The sequence below is a fragment of the Orbicella faveolata genome, unplaced genomic scaffold (genome assembly GCF_042242905.1).
Source record: "Orbicella faveolata isolate gen_17 unplaced genomic scaffold, um_ofav_v1 contig_48, whole genome shotgun sequence".
Lineage (NCBI taxonomy): Eukaryota > Metazoa > Cnidaria > Anthozoa > Scleractinia > Merulinidae > Orbicella > Orbicella faveolata.
In genome coordinates, this window is record NW_028301578.1 from 7,423,356 (window position 1) to 7,438,526 (window position 15,171).

At 41.1% G+C, this 15,171-nt stretch overlaps 1 protein-coding gene and 1 pseudogene across 1 annotated transcript in view; one reads left to right on the forward strand and one right to left on the reverse strand.

Annotated features, from left to right (window-relative positions):
• Window positions 1-3,413: 3,413 nt before the first annotated feature.
• Window positions 3,414-4,540, reverse strand: LOC149096274 (uncharacterized; annotated as a pseudogene).
• An 8,322-nt stretch (window positions 4,541-12,862) lies between these two features.
• The window catches only part of LOC149096275 (uncharacterized), a 49,584-nt gene continuing 47,275 nt past the window's right edge, over window positions 12,863-15,171 (forward strand). Inside the window, exon 1 of the mRNA XM_089280884.1 lies at window positions 12,863-14,095. Coding sequence (XP_089137010.1) covers window positions 12,863-14,095 — 1,233 coding nt within the window. The remainder of the gene's footprint in view (window positions 14,096-15,171) is intronic.

Here is a 15,171-nt window from a genome sequence, read left to right on the forward strand (position 1 = left end):
GTATGATCAAAAATTGCTTATTGAAAAGAATTTCATAGAAAGATTAGACAGTATTAAAAACCTGACTAGAATTTGGTCCTCAAGAGGTCTTTCTATTTATGGCAAAATTACACTTATCAAATCTCTATTAATCCCGAAGTTTGTTTATGTGTCATCTTTAATACCTACCCCACAAGAATTTGTAAGTCAGTTAAACCAGTTATTATTTCAATTCTTATGGAATGGTCCTGATAAAGTCACACGTAGATCGGCGATAAATGAACACTCCAACGGAGGATTAAAGATGATTGATTTTGATAGCATGTTAATATCGCTTCGATTGGCATGGCTAAAACGAATAGTTAGCTCAAATGATGGCACCTGGAAAAGGTATCTGACATATCACCTAGAACGCTTTGGCGGCCTTTTCTTGTTTCATTGCAACTATGATGTTAGCATCCTTCCACTGAATATTTCTCTATTCTATCTAGAACTACTGCAGTGGTGGTCAGAATTTAGAGATATGTTCTGTACAGAGAAAAACTGGCGTTATATTCTTTGGAATAACAAACAAATACTCATTAATAATAAAACAGTTTATTATAAAAGCTATTTCGAAGCTGGTGTAGTTCATATCAGCGATCTATCCTTTGATTTAAATAACAAAGATTCCTTTTCCCTAGTTTCTAACAGGATTTCGAAAACTAATTTTTTAGTTTGGGCTGGTCTTCGACACTCCATTCCTTCCATTTTAAAAAATAGTACTCATAAATCAACAACAAGTGAACTTTCTCTAAAAATTGACGAAAATATATTTGATGTGACAAAGAAGAAATCTAAAGACTATTATACTTTACTTGTAAGCAGAAAGGCTCTTTTTCCAACTATTGTAAACAAGCTGCAAAATGAATTTCATTTTACACTCGAGGAAGTTAAACAAATTTTTACGATCCCGCATAGTGTTGCCCTTGAAGCATATGTTAAGGCAGTTCAATACAAAATTCTTAACTCCATTCTTTACACTAATGCTAAACTTTACAAAATTGGCTTTAAAATGAACGACTCGTGCTCATTTTTTTCATCTGAACCAGAAACGCTATATCACTTCCTGTATCTCTGTCCTTACTCAATAGATTTCTGGCGTGACTTCGAAGTATTCTGGCACCAGCTTTTAAAGGAAAACATTCGACTTTCGTTGCAAGATGTTTTAGTTGGAATGATACCACAAAACTCCCCTTCTGCTAAGCTGCTAAACAATCTAATTATAATTGGGAAATTGTACTTATGGGATTGTAGCAGAAGTCAAATTCTTCCAAATATATATGGATTTAAAAAGAAAATTGCTGTAAAATATGAAACGGAAAAATATATAAGTCTGCATAGTAAAAAAACAAAGGATTTCTTTGAAGCTAAATGGATAGTGTCGCCTCTTGTAAAAGCTTAATTATTTAACGGTGTTAATATGCATTCACTTTCTGTATGTTGACCTATGTAACACTAATTAATATGTTATTTACATTATATTTTGTAAATATTTAGTTATAGTTTGTTGGAATTTTTTTTTTTGGTTACCGTCTACTGTTAGTGATATTGGTGTTTTTAGTGTTGTAATAACATTAGTTGTAGTAGTATTATTAGTACTAATTAGTTGTATTATATTATTAGTATTAGTAATATTAGTTGTTATTATAATTATGTAGGTAAGTAACTAATTTGCTGTATTAATATCAATTTGTTTCAATAAAGATTTAAAAAAAAACAAAAACAAAAACAAAAAAAAGTATCGTGGCGCCATCTTTTTTTGCCGGCCCGCTTAGGTAGCCAATCACATCGCAGGAATTGCTTCATATTGCAACTTACAGAGCTAGCCATGTAATAAGGATATCTAGAAAATAGCCTGAAGAAAAGATGTGTGCTGATTGGTTGAAAATCGCTTCACTGACTGAACCTTTTTAAGCCGTGCTCGGGAATATTGGCCCTCGGTCGTTTTTGTACAGACCCCGTCGCGCTCGGCTCGTACTGCAACAAACTCGGGTCAATACTAATCTCTTATTAACCCTCCAGTATGGCCCTCTGGCGCAAGGGCCACACTGGAGAATATTGGCCCAAGGTTGTGGCAGCACGGAAAGAGGGCAAAGTGGTCTGTACAAGAAAAGAACTAAGGGCCATTATTCTAATCAATAACTAAAATCAACCAATGGGATTTATCCATTGCCAGTCCAATATTCTCCAAATATTGTACCGGGCACTATCACGCACGATCGCTCCTTAACATTTTCTATTCAAGCAATAGAGCTCTTTTTCCGTGATTACAAAGCCTCATCTAAACACGCGGAGGATTGGTAGAGTTCGAGACAATTATGCAAACCCCAGACGAAGTCGAGGGTTTAGTTAACTTTCGAGAGTTCTCCCAACCCCCCGACTGTTTAGATGAGGCTATGCAAACATGGAGAAAGTGTTCTATTGCTTAAATAGAAAATTTTAAGGAGTGATCGTGGGTGACACGTCACAGCTGTGTTTACATGCTCTCATCTAAACACACCTATAGACCAATGAGAGCGCGCGAGTAGCTTCGTTATTTTATAAAGTTTTATTACTTACGTTTCTGAGAGAACTTGCTGTGACATAAAAGGTTCCTTTTCTGTTTCTTCCAACTCTCTTTCCCTTTTGTTTTACTTAATATCTCACTTGAGTATATGCCTAATATACGCCTAGTCGACGATGTTTTTCCAGTCGATGATAGTATCATTTTATTCTTAACATTTTTAGTCGTGTACTATTCCGGCTTTCAGAAGCAAACAATACACTGCTTTTGATGGTTTTTATAGAAACGATCCGTATGGCAAAATTCCGGCTAACAAAGAATCAATAAGGACTTCAGTTCTTACTTACCTCGAGACTATCTTGCCATATAATAATCTCCGGTATGGCTCTCGCGCTGGGTTTGTAAAGGTTATTAATTTTTTATGTCAATATATCTGCGTATGAGACTCATGATACATGCTCATGATATTCGCTTTGTCAATGCAATCATTCTGCTTCTTCATTGGTCCTGACAAGTCCCAAGGGGGAGTGGCCAATTAAGTATACATTTTACATTTTTTGTGCGCACTCTTACTGAGTGTTTTTGAATGCAAAAATTATTAACGAGATCTACCGGAATAGCAATGTAAAGGAAGATGGTGATTTATTTGAGAAAGAAAATATTGTGTGTGATTGTAGAAATCTCTTCTTGTTTTTAGTAGCACTTTTATTCGCTCGTCAGTCATAACAAAAAAAGTGCGCTTTTAACCAGGATGAGTGCATTTCCCAAACGGATCAACTAGTATTCAATGAAACATCATAAAGTACAACCACACTTTCATTCTTCTCTGTCTCACTTTTAATGTGACAACGGAGTATTACAAGGAAAATCGTAATAATTTGATTTCTTCACTTGCTTAGGTAGTCCGTTCCGCAAAAACGGCTGCGGGGAGACTATTGCTTAGGCGGAAAGCGTAGCATTTACACCTGGCACGTTTGCAACGGGTTTATCATCCCACTGCACATCGAAATCCAAGCCTGCCACGTCATGAAACATGCCATGGAGCTCGAACTCGTACAGGCTCTCGTCGGTCAGTACGCCAATTACCTCTTGAACGTACTGATTCAATTCCTCGTCCTCTCCATGCATCATATCACTCCACAGCCAAGGGCTGTCACCTCGTTCGCTGACCTGCTTCAAGAACTTGTAAAAAGGAACACTGTCTGTACCGAGTGTGTATTTAAAGGGAGGTCGCTTGGTTTTACCTTTGTGCGTGTCTTGGAAGTTTTTTTTTTTTTTTTCTTTCAGGAAGCCTTCAAATTTAACCTTGAACTGGACTTAAATGGTGGCTTTGTAAGGTACATTGACTTGCTTGTTGGAAGTTATCATCTGGTATGGTGACCCAGAATCGGCATCTGTTGTTTGCGTTTCTTTCACTTTAACGATGTCCCACTTGATCTTCCCGTCTTCATCTGTGTTCAATCCAGCACTCTCGCTTCCTCCAGACAAGGTGATGGACGCTTTGAAAGTTCCAGCAGCTAAGCCGAAAATGCCGGGAGACGTGTAACCGAGCGTCACTGAAGCTCCGAAAGTGGATTTAAACCTGGTGGTAGAGGAATGGGTGACGGTGCGAACAGACTTTATTTCTCGTGAAATACTCGTTTGGGTTGGAGTCGAATCCATGTTGTTGATCTCTCCGACATCCTGTACAATAGGCTTTATTGACTGAATTTCTGGCTTCCCGTAGTCAATATTCTTTACTTTAAAAGAAAAGTTCTCGTAGAAGATCTTCAGACGTTCTTTTGCCTTCTCTCCACTGCATCCGTTTTGATAATGGGACCTCCAGCTGTCACCATCTCTTATAAAATCTTGGCCATTATGCTGACCTCTGCATTCTTTTGACCAACCGTATCCCAAGTAAAACGCCAAAAGACCCAAGTTATCGAGCGTCAAATCCATAGTTCTCGTCTTTACTTCATCTCCCGACTTCAGTGTTAGGACTTCTACAAGGAAAAGCGGAGTCGAGGCTCTAGCCATTATTAGCACGGGAAGAGGTTGAGACATGCGATGCAAATTCATTGCATCGCATGAAGTAAGCATTAACAACACCAGTTATTGGGCTTTGCCAAGGTTTACATTTTCGACCGCAACTTACCAGCTTTAAATAAAACGCGACCAAATTTTTCTTTTCAATACTAACAATTTTCAATGCAGGAATATGCCTTTTGCAGCTAAGCCATCACGTGACCTATTTTTCATAACATTCATGGGCTATAGCTTAACGAATGCCAGAAATGGAAAAAGCATGTCGAAAACTATCAAAATGGCCAAGTTTGAGGCTCACATCATTAAAGAATGAGAATTTATGACAGTCAGAATTTTTACAAGAATAAAAGATTTCTATGGAAAAAGTTGTTTGAGAGCAACGCCTTGCTCTCCAGCAACATTTTCTGTAAAAATCCTCTAAATTTTCTGAAAATTCAAACTAACGTATAAAGACTCTTTCAATCCAGGGGCCTCAAACTTGGCCATTTTGGTATTTTCGATGCGCTCTCTCCATTTCTGGCATTCTTTAAGTTATAGCCCATAATGTAAAAATTTCTAGGAAAAATTTGGTCACGTGACCCCAGCTGCAAAGGGCCTATAACTATTTCGCCTGTTGTCAGGGTGAACCTGTGCGAATATGGCAATAGGATCCTCTAAAATAAGGTTACCGACAGATCACTAAACCAACAATTCGTAGAGGTCTGACTAAGTAAAATGAAAAAAACTATCAACTAGTACTTCTTTCCGATTATTTTGCCTTTTGGACGACACATATTAAACTTAGCTACCTCGTAGAGATGACTCAATTAGGTTCTATGGGAATGGGCGAAAGTAATATAGTGATATAGAAAAAGGTTAAAATTAGAAATAAAAATTGAAATTAAATATACACTTTCTGTCTCAGGTGGTGCTCAAGTGAACTATGTAGTCGCAGACGGGGTAGCAAATTTGTGTTTTTGTTTAGCATGGCACGGCATAAGGTTTCCCAGCCCCTGCGGAGCCCTTGCCCTTGCGTAACGTTTCCCAGCCCTGCGGAACAAAATGTCCGTTGTGTAAGGTTTCCCAGACTCCCCGGAGCAATACTGCTTGATCTTTTTCAAATTCCCCTCCCTTCCCCCAAGCGGACAATTACTCACCGTCATACATGTTGCAGCATCTAAGCTTGGTGATGCTAGAAAGTGACTCAGATGTGTAATCCAACTACATAGAATCCCTCATCGTTGCATTTCCATGTATGACCTGCACCAACATCTTGATCTTTGCTTTGTACCAGTAGGGCTGTAGTGCAGGTTCACAACACTGCGCCCACTGGATACTTTTTAACTGATGACTTCTTCCTCTGTGGAAACCATTCAGGAAATGCCCTGATGGACATGTAGCCCACCCTTCTCTGAAAAATGGAATTTAACCTACTGTGTAATCAACAACACACTGTTCAGGTGCCCTTAACAAGATGTCAAGAAAGCGCTGGCTCACGTATAATTAATGTGAATTTCAAAACGGTCATCTGATCTCAGCCTGCCTGAGAGGAAGGAAGAAGTCAGATTTACTGACACATCTTTGTGGTGAGTAGCAGAGAAAAAAAATTTATATCACCTGTTGCCAAAATATAAACTATACTAGCCAATGAAATACAACTTTTACTCTTTTGTCGCAAAGACAAGAAAGATTGGTCCAAAGGGAGAGTCAATTCAAGTGCGAGTAACTCTGTATAGCTTCAAAAATCAGACTTCGAAATTTTGGAAAACGGATTTCCTTAAATTAGTGTAGCTGAGAAATACTTGTGTTTTTTTGTTAGATATATGAAGCTTTTATTTTCAGTTACCAGTATTCATCTGACTAGCCGTGTTCGCATTACATGTTTGCGTAAAGTGTACTTCCTTTTGTATAGAAAGAAGTAACTGCTTTTGTCCTACCAAAGATTCCTAATTTTAGTGTAAGGCTCTCACTTAGTAGACACTCACTTCAAAAAGCACTTAGAGTCACTGAGTTTAGTTCACCGTGAATTTACTTGACTGAGTTAGCGTTGCATCGTTACGCGCCAAGGAAATCTAGGTACCTTGGAAGAGTTTAAGAACAAGATATCATGAAAGGCGCAAGGGCTCAGTCTTTCCTTCGGATGCTTAATTGAGTACGTCTTGCTTTGTTTCCTTTCCCTAAGGTCTTGGTAATTTCTTGGTAACAAAAAGAAATTGTTAGCAAAGATACACAAGTATCAAGGGAAGCCAAAATCTAGTACTGAATTGAAATTCAGTTTCATTCTTCCCTCGGACAGTAGTGGAGTGTGAATTCCGATAGGGGACAGTACTTAACAGGAGCTACCTCACGGCTTGCGCATCTTGAAAAGCCTAGCCTAATTTTTTTTAAGTTTGTCGTTTCCAATCCGTGTTATATCTTCTCCATCCTTGATCATCCTTGTTCCTTTATGGTTTATTAATATCTCTTAAGTGTTTTTCTATGTTAGTAAACTATTATTTTCAGGTTTACTTAAGTTTAAAGTTAATTTTGTATGTGGCCAAAACAACTCAAAATACCTTGTCTGAGCTCCTTTAAGTCATCCCAGCCGTCACCGTTGAGGTCTTGACGTGAAACGAAACTGTCTACTTTCTACATTACAGCATATCGTACATTCCTGCTTATGATGTGGCCAAATAGTCCAGTTTGGCTGACATTCTTGGTGTGTAGCTTATGTTCGTCCTTTTCAGGTAAGTGCATGAAATATCATAGATTGGTCATTTATTTTCAGGTACAATATTATGTTAGGAAATTGGAATATGATGTGAGAATTCGAAAAGTTCAAGAAACGGCGTCGTTTCGTCAGGGAGTGGGGTGGTTTGACTAATAAAGAGTGTATGGGGTTCTAAAGTGAAATTTAACTTGCTTGAACAACTCCATCATATCTTATCAAGGGAGGGGTGTTTAACCTACTTAAATTGCCTTCGAATATCCTACAAACAGTCACGAAACAGATGGTTGAGGGGAATAAGATTTGTCGAGCAGAAAACAGTTGAAATTGAATTCATATATGTAGCAAGAAAAGAAAGAATCAATTTAACGGGGCTACACCTTCAAGAAGCGTTTTGTAAGATCAAGCTGAACTACTTTGGACCCTGTGTGATGAATTTATGCCTTTTACTAAAGATTTAAAGTTGGAGGTTGGAATGTGCTCGGGCTGGGTCATTCTGTTTCGTATAGATTTTCTTGAACTAGGTCAGGACTCACCACAACCAGGGCTAAAAGCAGGTACCGGTCAACCGTCAGGGTAACATCGCTAATCTGTTAACAAGGGCATCAGCGATATTCGTTATCCTTAGAGAAAGTCTAGATGGTGCAACATGCAAGTTTTGTAGCGTGCGACTTACAATGTGCAAAAATCTTATCGTACGTAATTTTAACTTTAAAGATTGTTTTAGGCAGGGATTCTCCAGGGGTCTTTGAACATGTTTCGTAAAGGCCAAAGTCAACGGTTGTACCATCTAAAACATCTCCGCGGAAGCTTAAGATAATCATCGGTACATGCAAGTATGTAAAACTAATCAGTTTCTACCGGAACTGATCATAAATGTGACCCATCCGATTAAATTCCTTAGATTGGAATGATTTTACTTGACTTCAGGAGGTGGTAAAAGCACTGGCTGCTTTTCATATGTTAATTTAACAGTCGATTTTAGGTTTTATCATCGAGCTGTTAAGAATGCACGTGGGAAGACAGCATGGAGGGCATTGAGAAAGCCCAAAAGTTACTCGAGGTGCGGTCGAGAGCTGTAGCTTTGAAGACATCACGATAATCGATCATGTCATTTCCCTGGTCAAGTCTTTCTCAAACACAAATTGGAAACGGCCGGTGTTGGTGCGTTTTCAAATTTCTCCGGCGTAGTGTGGACAGAAACATTTGATGCGTTTTTAAAGTGAAAACGCCATTTTCAAATTTAATCCGACGTACTGTAGACGTGGCCTTAACGACAAACGTGTTTTCTCTCCTGCCCAGTTGCTGCACGCTCATGTTTTATGCAAGACTGGAGCAATAGCTTTAACAAAAAGGGAGAAATGAGGTGTGAAAGGTCTGACGGATATTACTACGTGGTCGGCTTTGAACGGGATGGCACGGACAACTTAAACGGAATAAAGAAAGCAAAATGCTGTGCGCGAGATCAAGCTTTCTGGAACACGCCTAACCAATGCCAGATGCTGACTGGGCCGCAAAAATGGATGGGTGAGAAACATACTGTTTTCTCTTTTCGCACTTTAGATCCACCGCAAAGTTTATCTTGCCCTTTGTAGGTGATTCGCTAAAAAGAGGGTCAATTATACTGTGGTGGTTTGACAACTTAAGTCAGTTTTGAGTGCCGTTTGGCGGGTACATTCACATTTATCTGGCGGTTCACGGTTAAGAAATTATCGCGCAGTTGGAGGAAATCATAAATTTGGCCCGCGGTTTTCGGTACGTTTTTGCGTGTTTTTGTGGCGGTCATTCAAACAGAGTTACTGAGCTCAGAAGACTGAGCGGTAACTTTGTCTTGTTTGAAGCTTCTCCTTTAACAAAGATTGACTTTAGGGCTAGAGTAAGTCTTGTGGTGTTTGTGCAGAGAAATACGATTATTGAGCTAAAGATCATTTATGATGACGCGCGTTTTCGGTTTTTAGGAGAGAATAAAAGCGGTCTGCGATTTCGAAGATACAAAATTTGGCGGTTTGCGGAAGGTAATAGACCTTCTAAAAAAATAAAACATCACAAAACAAAAAAATACCTACATTATGAAGCCAAGATGAAAAAATTGCCTTGCGATCACGTGATAAAAGGAAGCGTTCTTTTAATAAAAAATGGATTTTTTTTTTACAAGACGGACCTCTTCAACAGTCTGTGTAATTCCTGGCGAGACCAACAGATCAAAATTGATGTTTGGAAATAAATGAATCGGTGATCTGATTTAGGTGATTCCACTAAATTTCTTTTTGTATCCTTGCTGCGTTCGATTTTCGCGTCATCAGCGCGCGCCCGACCGCGCGAACATAAACAACATTATTTCTTTCAAGATAAGCTCGACAGCGAAATATATATTTTTCAGAAATTATTATTAAATCCTGATAGCTAGGGTAACCTTAGGGGGTTAAAGAGTTACTAAAACGGTCATAAATATTGCCCAAAAATAGCGCAGTGATACCCATTTTTATTGCACTTTTACAATACGGCGGTTTTCAATTGAGAGTCGAAAGTAATCAGGCAATTGCTTTGGTTTTGGTTTTGGTTTTGGTTTGAGATTGGCTGAGCGGTCTGATTGGTAGGTAATTGGCTTGGTTCCAGTTTTAGTACATTCAATCGAGAGTACTCCATGCCAAACATAATTACCTGCAAGCCAAGTTATTTTTTTTTTATAAATGCCCCTTCTTTTTAAATTGCATTCCCCCATTGCATTGAAGTCTTCAATTAACTTTATTTTATTACTCTTGCTGCTCTGTTTTCGCCGTCCTATTGCCAGGCTTTTGTTGTTTTTGTTGTTGTTGTGTTTTGTATTTGTTATAGCAATCTTTGTTAACATTATTGATTATCATTGAAATATGTGACTATGCTGACGATGATACTGATAATGATGACGGTGACGATGATAATGATGATGATGGTGATGATGAGGAGGAGGATGATAATTAATAGATATTTCACGAGCGCGAGCGTTGGAAATGAGATGGTAGGTAGCCTCAGCATCTCAGCATGGCATCTAACTCCCCTAAACGTTGACGAATTTAGATCTCTGCTCAAATGTTAGGACAGCGGCAGTTGTTAATCCTCTGATTAGCGTACTAACTTTAGAGTGTCTGTTCTAGTACGAAAAAAAAAAAAACCCAGCAAATCGCATACGGTCGAACCTCCCGTAAGCGACGACCCAAAATGTCAAGGAAGTGGTCGCTTACGATACCTTAGACTATATTGGGTCAAAATTTTGCCTCTGTCGCAGATGGTAGCAATATAGACTTGCCCAATGTTTTAAATGTTTTATTTGTATAAGAAGTCAATCCCGAGAAACACACATATATAGTGGGGGTTCTGGCACAGCACTCACGCACCCAGTGCAAGCGTAACACAACACCTCATCTGAAGATTCGGTGTTGTGTTACGCTTGCACTGGGTGCGTTCGCTTGTGACCAGAACCCCCACTATATATGTGTGTGCTGTGCCAGAGCTGCGTGTGTGTGTGTGCTGTGCCAGAAATGTGTGCTGTGCCAGAAATGTGTGCTGTGCCAGAAATGTGTGCTGTGCCAGAAATGTGTGCTGTGCCAGAAATGCGTGTGTGAGTGCTGTGCCACAACTGTGTGTGTAACGCAACAGCACAGCAGTAAAATTAGGCAAAATAGCGAGTCCAGCGAAGCTGCAAAGTCTGTAATCAATATGCGCGGATGTGCCCTTCACTAGTATATACAAAATTGTGCCAGAAAAGTTTTCCTATTGTAGAAGTGCATGCACAGTGTATACGCCGTCATGGCTGCCGCAAGATACTCGTCAGATGTTCTGCAAATGTTCTACGGCGCAATATCGAGGGAGGAACAAACAAACCTTCCCGAACCGTTACAACCAGATTTTACAGCATTATACGACGGGTTCCAAATATCCCAAAACGATTTCCAAGAATGGCTCCGTGTGTGGAGAATGGCTCTATCCGAAAGGAACCCAAACAATAAAGATCTTTTGAAGTTCGCAAGAGAAAACAAAGAAAAGATCACCGATTTGGTTGGACAAGAAACCCAAAGGTTAAACAGCGTTAAAGTAAGTTTCGGGTTACAAGTAAAGTTCTCAATAGAAAGAAACGATGAAACGCAATACATGGAGCACTATTTCAAAGACGATGAACCGCACGTTTTCAAAAGGAATGATGAGGACCTGATAAAACAAAAATTGGATGAATTTATTGAAAACGCAAAAGGAGAAACAGAACACTGGTCCGAGATGGGATCAGGATGGGCGGTTGAAAGGATACAGATCGCGTACGTGAATGTTGCGCGCTATCAGCCACTTCGCGGAGGGACCTATTTGCCTCTTCCTGCCAAACTGGCGATAAAGAAGGCAATAGTCAACGTGAAAAACATGGATAACGAATGTTTGAAGTGGGCACTCAGAGCCGCATTATTCCCTCCAAAAGATGGAAAGAACCCGCAAAGACCAAGCAAATATCCGGTCAATGACGGTATCAACTACGTAGGCATTGATTTCCCCACACCGTAAAACAGATAGAAAAGCTCCAGGCACAAAACCCGAAACTGGCAATTAACGTATTTGGCTGGGAAAACGATTGTGTGATCGTGCACCAGATAAGCAAAAAACAAGCGAATGCGCCGAGGATAAACTTGATGTTAATCGAGTCAGGAGAAATCCAGCACTACTGTTACGTAAAAAGAGAAAGCGCTTTGCTTTTCGATCAGACCAAGCACAGAGACGCAAAGCACTTTTGCATGCTGTGCTTAACCGGTTTCTCAAGAGCAGACTTGCTCGTGAGTCACAAAAAATATTGCAACGGTGTGAACGGCAGGCCGACAAGGATCGTGATGCCGGAAGAGGGGGAAAACATACTTTCCTTCCAAAACTTCAAAAAACAGATGAAGATGCCTTTCATTATTTACGCGGACTTCGAGGCTCTTGTAAGAAAGATTCAGAGCTGTGAGCGTGAGAGAATGGAAACAAGCTACACAGAGAAGACCGAAAGGCACGAGGCATGCGGTTACTCTTACCTTGTTGTGAGAAGCGATGGTGAAGTGGTTGGTTCGAACACTTACAGGGGCGAAAACGCGGTGGGGGGGTTCTAAAGTGACGTTCTGCAGGAAGAGGAGAAAATAAGAGAGATTTTGGCCACTGCAAAGCCGATTGTTATGACGTGAAAGGACTGGGAAAATTTCAAAAAAGCAACTGATTGTCACATTTGCAACAAAGCTCTGATAAAAGACGAATTCATGGATTTTTTGCCTGTATGGAACGTTGAAGAAGGTGAAGGCGAAAAATTGAGTTATTGGGGCCAAGGACACAAAAAATGTTTCTACATGGCACAGAAAAAGAAGGAGAAATGGGGCGTTCAAAGGCTGAAAAGACTGGAAGACGAAAAATACCAGTTGGAAGCAAAATCACAGGAAAACTGTAAATACTGTGAAAAATCTTTACTTCAAAAAAACTTCAGAGACGCGGTAAAGGACCATTATCACATAACTGGCAGGTTCCGCGGAGCCGCGCACGACGAATGCAACAAGAAGTTGCGAATAAACGCCAAGACGGACCCAATACCAGTCGTATTCCACAACCTGAGGGGCTACGACGCGCACCACTTGATGTAAGCGATGTCGAGGCTGGAGAAAGAGGTCAAACGTGTCGCCAACAACATGGAGAAATACATCACATTTTCGGTCGGAGGTCTGCGTTTCATCGACAGCTTGAACTTTTTGCAAGGAAGCCTTGATTCACTTGTAAGAACGACACCGAAGGAGTCATTGAAAATAACATCAACGATTTCGAAAGGCACAGACCTGCTTTACAAAAAAGGGATCTACCCTTACGAGTACATGGACTCAAGGGAAAGATTCAGCGAGACAAGGCTTCCGGACAAAGAGAAGTTTTACGACAAGCTGAACGACGAGCACATAACAGACGAAGAGTACGCGCACGCGCAGGCTGTCTGGGAGTATTTTGAATGCAAAATGCTGGGCGATTACCACGATCTTTACGTGAGAACGGACGTCGCGCTTCTGGCGGATGTTTTTGAGAACTTCAGAAACCTGTGCCTTGAGCAGTACGGGTTGGATCCGGCGCATTATTACACGTCGCCAGGCCTCTCCTGGGACGCGCTCCTGAAAAAGACGGGGCTCGAGCTTGAGCTCCTCACAGACTACGAAATACATCTCTTCGTGGAAAGGGGAATGCGGGGCGGAATCTCCATGGTGAGCAAGAGGTACGCCAAGGCAAACAACCCGCAAGTACCGGGATACGACCCCAGCAAGCCCAAAAAACACATCATCTATCTCGACGCAAACAATCTCTACGGATGGGCGATGAGTTTGCCTCTCCCGATAAGAGGCTTCAAGTGGAAAAGAGAGTTACCCACAGAGGAGGAGATTCTTAGTATGAAAGAAAATGCGAAGAAGGGGTGCATTCTCGAGGTCGATCTCGAATACCCGCAAGAACTTCACGAGGAGCACAACAGCTATCCCCTGGCGCCGGAGAAAAAGGCCGTAAAAAAGGAGTGGATGTCGGACTACCAAAAGGGGTTGATGAAAGACCTGGATCTGAAACCCCCGGAAAGCAAGAAGCTGCTGCTAACGCTTCGTGACAAGAAGAACTACGTTGTGCATTACAGGGACTTGCAGTTTAATCTGAAGCAGGGTATGAAACTTAAAAGTGTGCACAGGGTGCTGGAGTTCGAACAAGAACGCTGGATGGAGCCGTACATCCCGATGAACACAGAGTTTAGTAAGAAAGCGAAGAGCGACTTCGAAAAGAACTTTTACAAGCTCATGAACAACTCGGTTTTCGGCAGAACCATGGAAAACCTGCGAAACCGCGTTGACATAAGAATAGTGCGCAGCAACGAGACGGAAAAAATAAGGAAATTGATCGCCAGCCCTTTGTACTCAAGGCATGTTTTATTTTCAAACGACATGGCGGGGATAGACATGCGAAAAAGCAAGCTGCTTCTCAACAAGCCGGTCTACACGGGGATGACGATCCTCGACAACAGCAAAATCCTGATGTATGACTTATTTTACAACGAGCTTAAAAAGCAGTATGGCTCGAAGTGCGAGCTCTTGTACAGGGACACCGACAGCCTTCTGATTCTAATCGAAACAGAAGACGTCTACGAAGACATGAAAAACAACATGGACCTTTACGACACGAGCGACTACCCGAAGGAGCATCCTCTCCACTCAACAAGAACAAAAAGGTCTTGGGCAAAATGAAAGACGAATGTGCAGGGACCCCCCCCCCCCGCCCCCATCGCAGAGTACGTGGGTCTGACACCGAAAATGTACTCCATCCTGAAGATGGACGAAAAAAATATCAAAAAAGCGAAGGGTGTGAAAAAGAATGTTGTCAAGAAACAAATAACGCATGAACAGTAATGGCAGCAATGGCATTGAATGAATACTCTTCGAAGCGAGGGACACGGGATCTACGGCATCCATCTTAACAAAATTTCGCTTCGCCATTTGATTCAAAACGATGGATAGGTGACGATGGTATCCATACAAAAGCTTACGGGTACATCGGCATGGATATATTGTCAACATTAACGGATGATGAACTTAGAGTGTTGGAAGCCGAAGTTTCAAAGTTGCTCTGGGGATAGCTGCGTGTTCGGAGGGACAACCAGCAGCTCTTCACGCACGAAGCCGCGCTTGGGCCCGTCGCGCATATAGTAGAGAACGGGCTGATCCGATTTGGAAAAAGATCTTTCAATGCTGTAAACTTTCAAAGACCAGATTGGATCCGTGGCCCTTTTCACACCCCCTTCAAGCTCGCCGGGCTGGTAGAGATAACGAACTTGGACAAGAGGGGGGAGGATTTTTTCGCGTTTACCGACAGGCCGTGAATAAGGTGTCGACGGCCTTGCATAAACAGATTTTTCTTTGATGGCGACGGCGGGTTTCTTGCC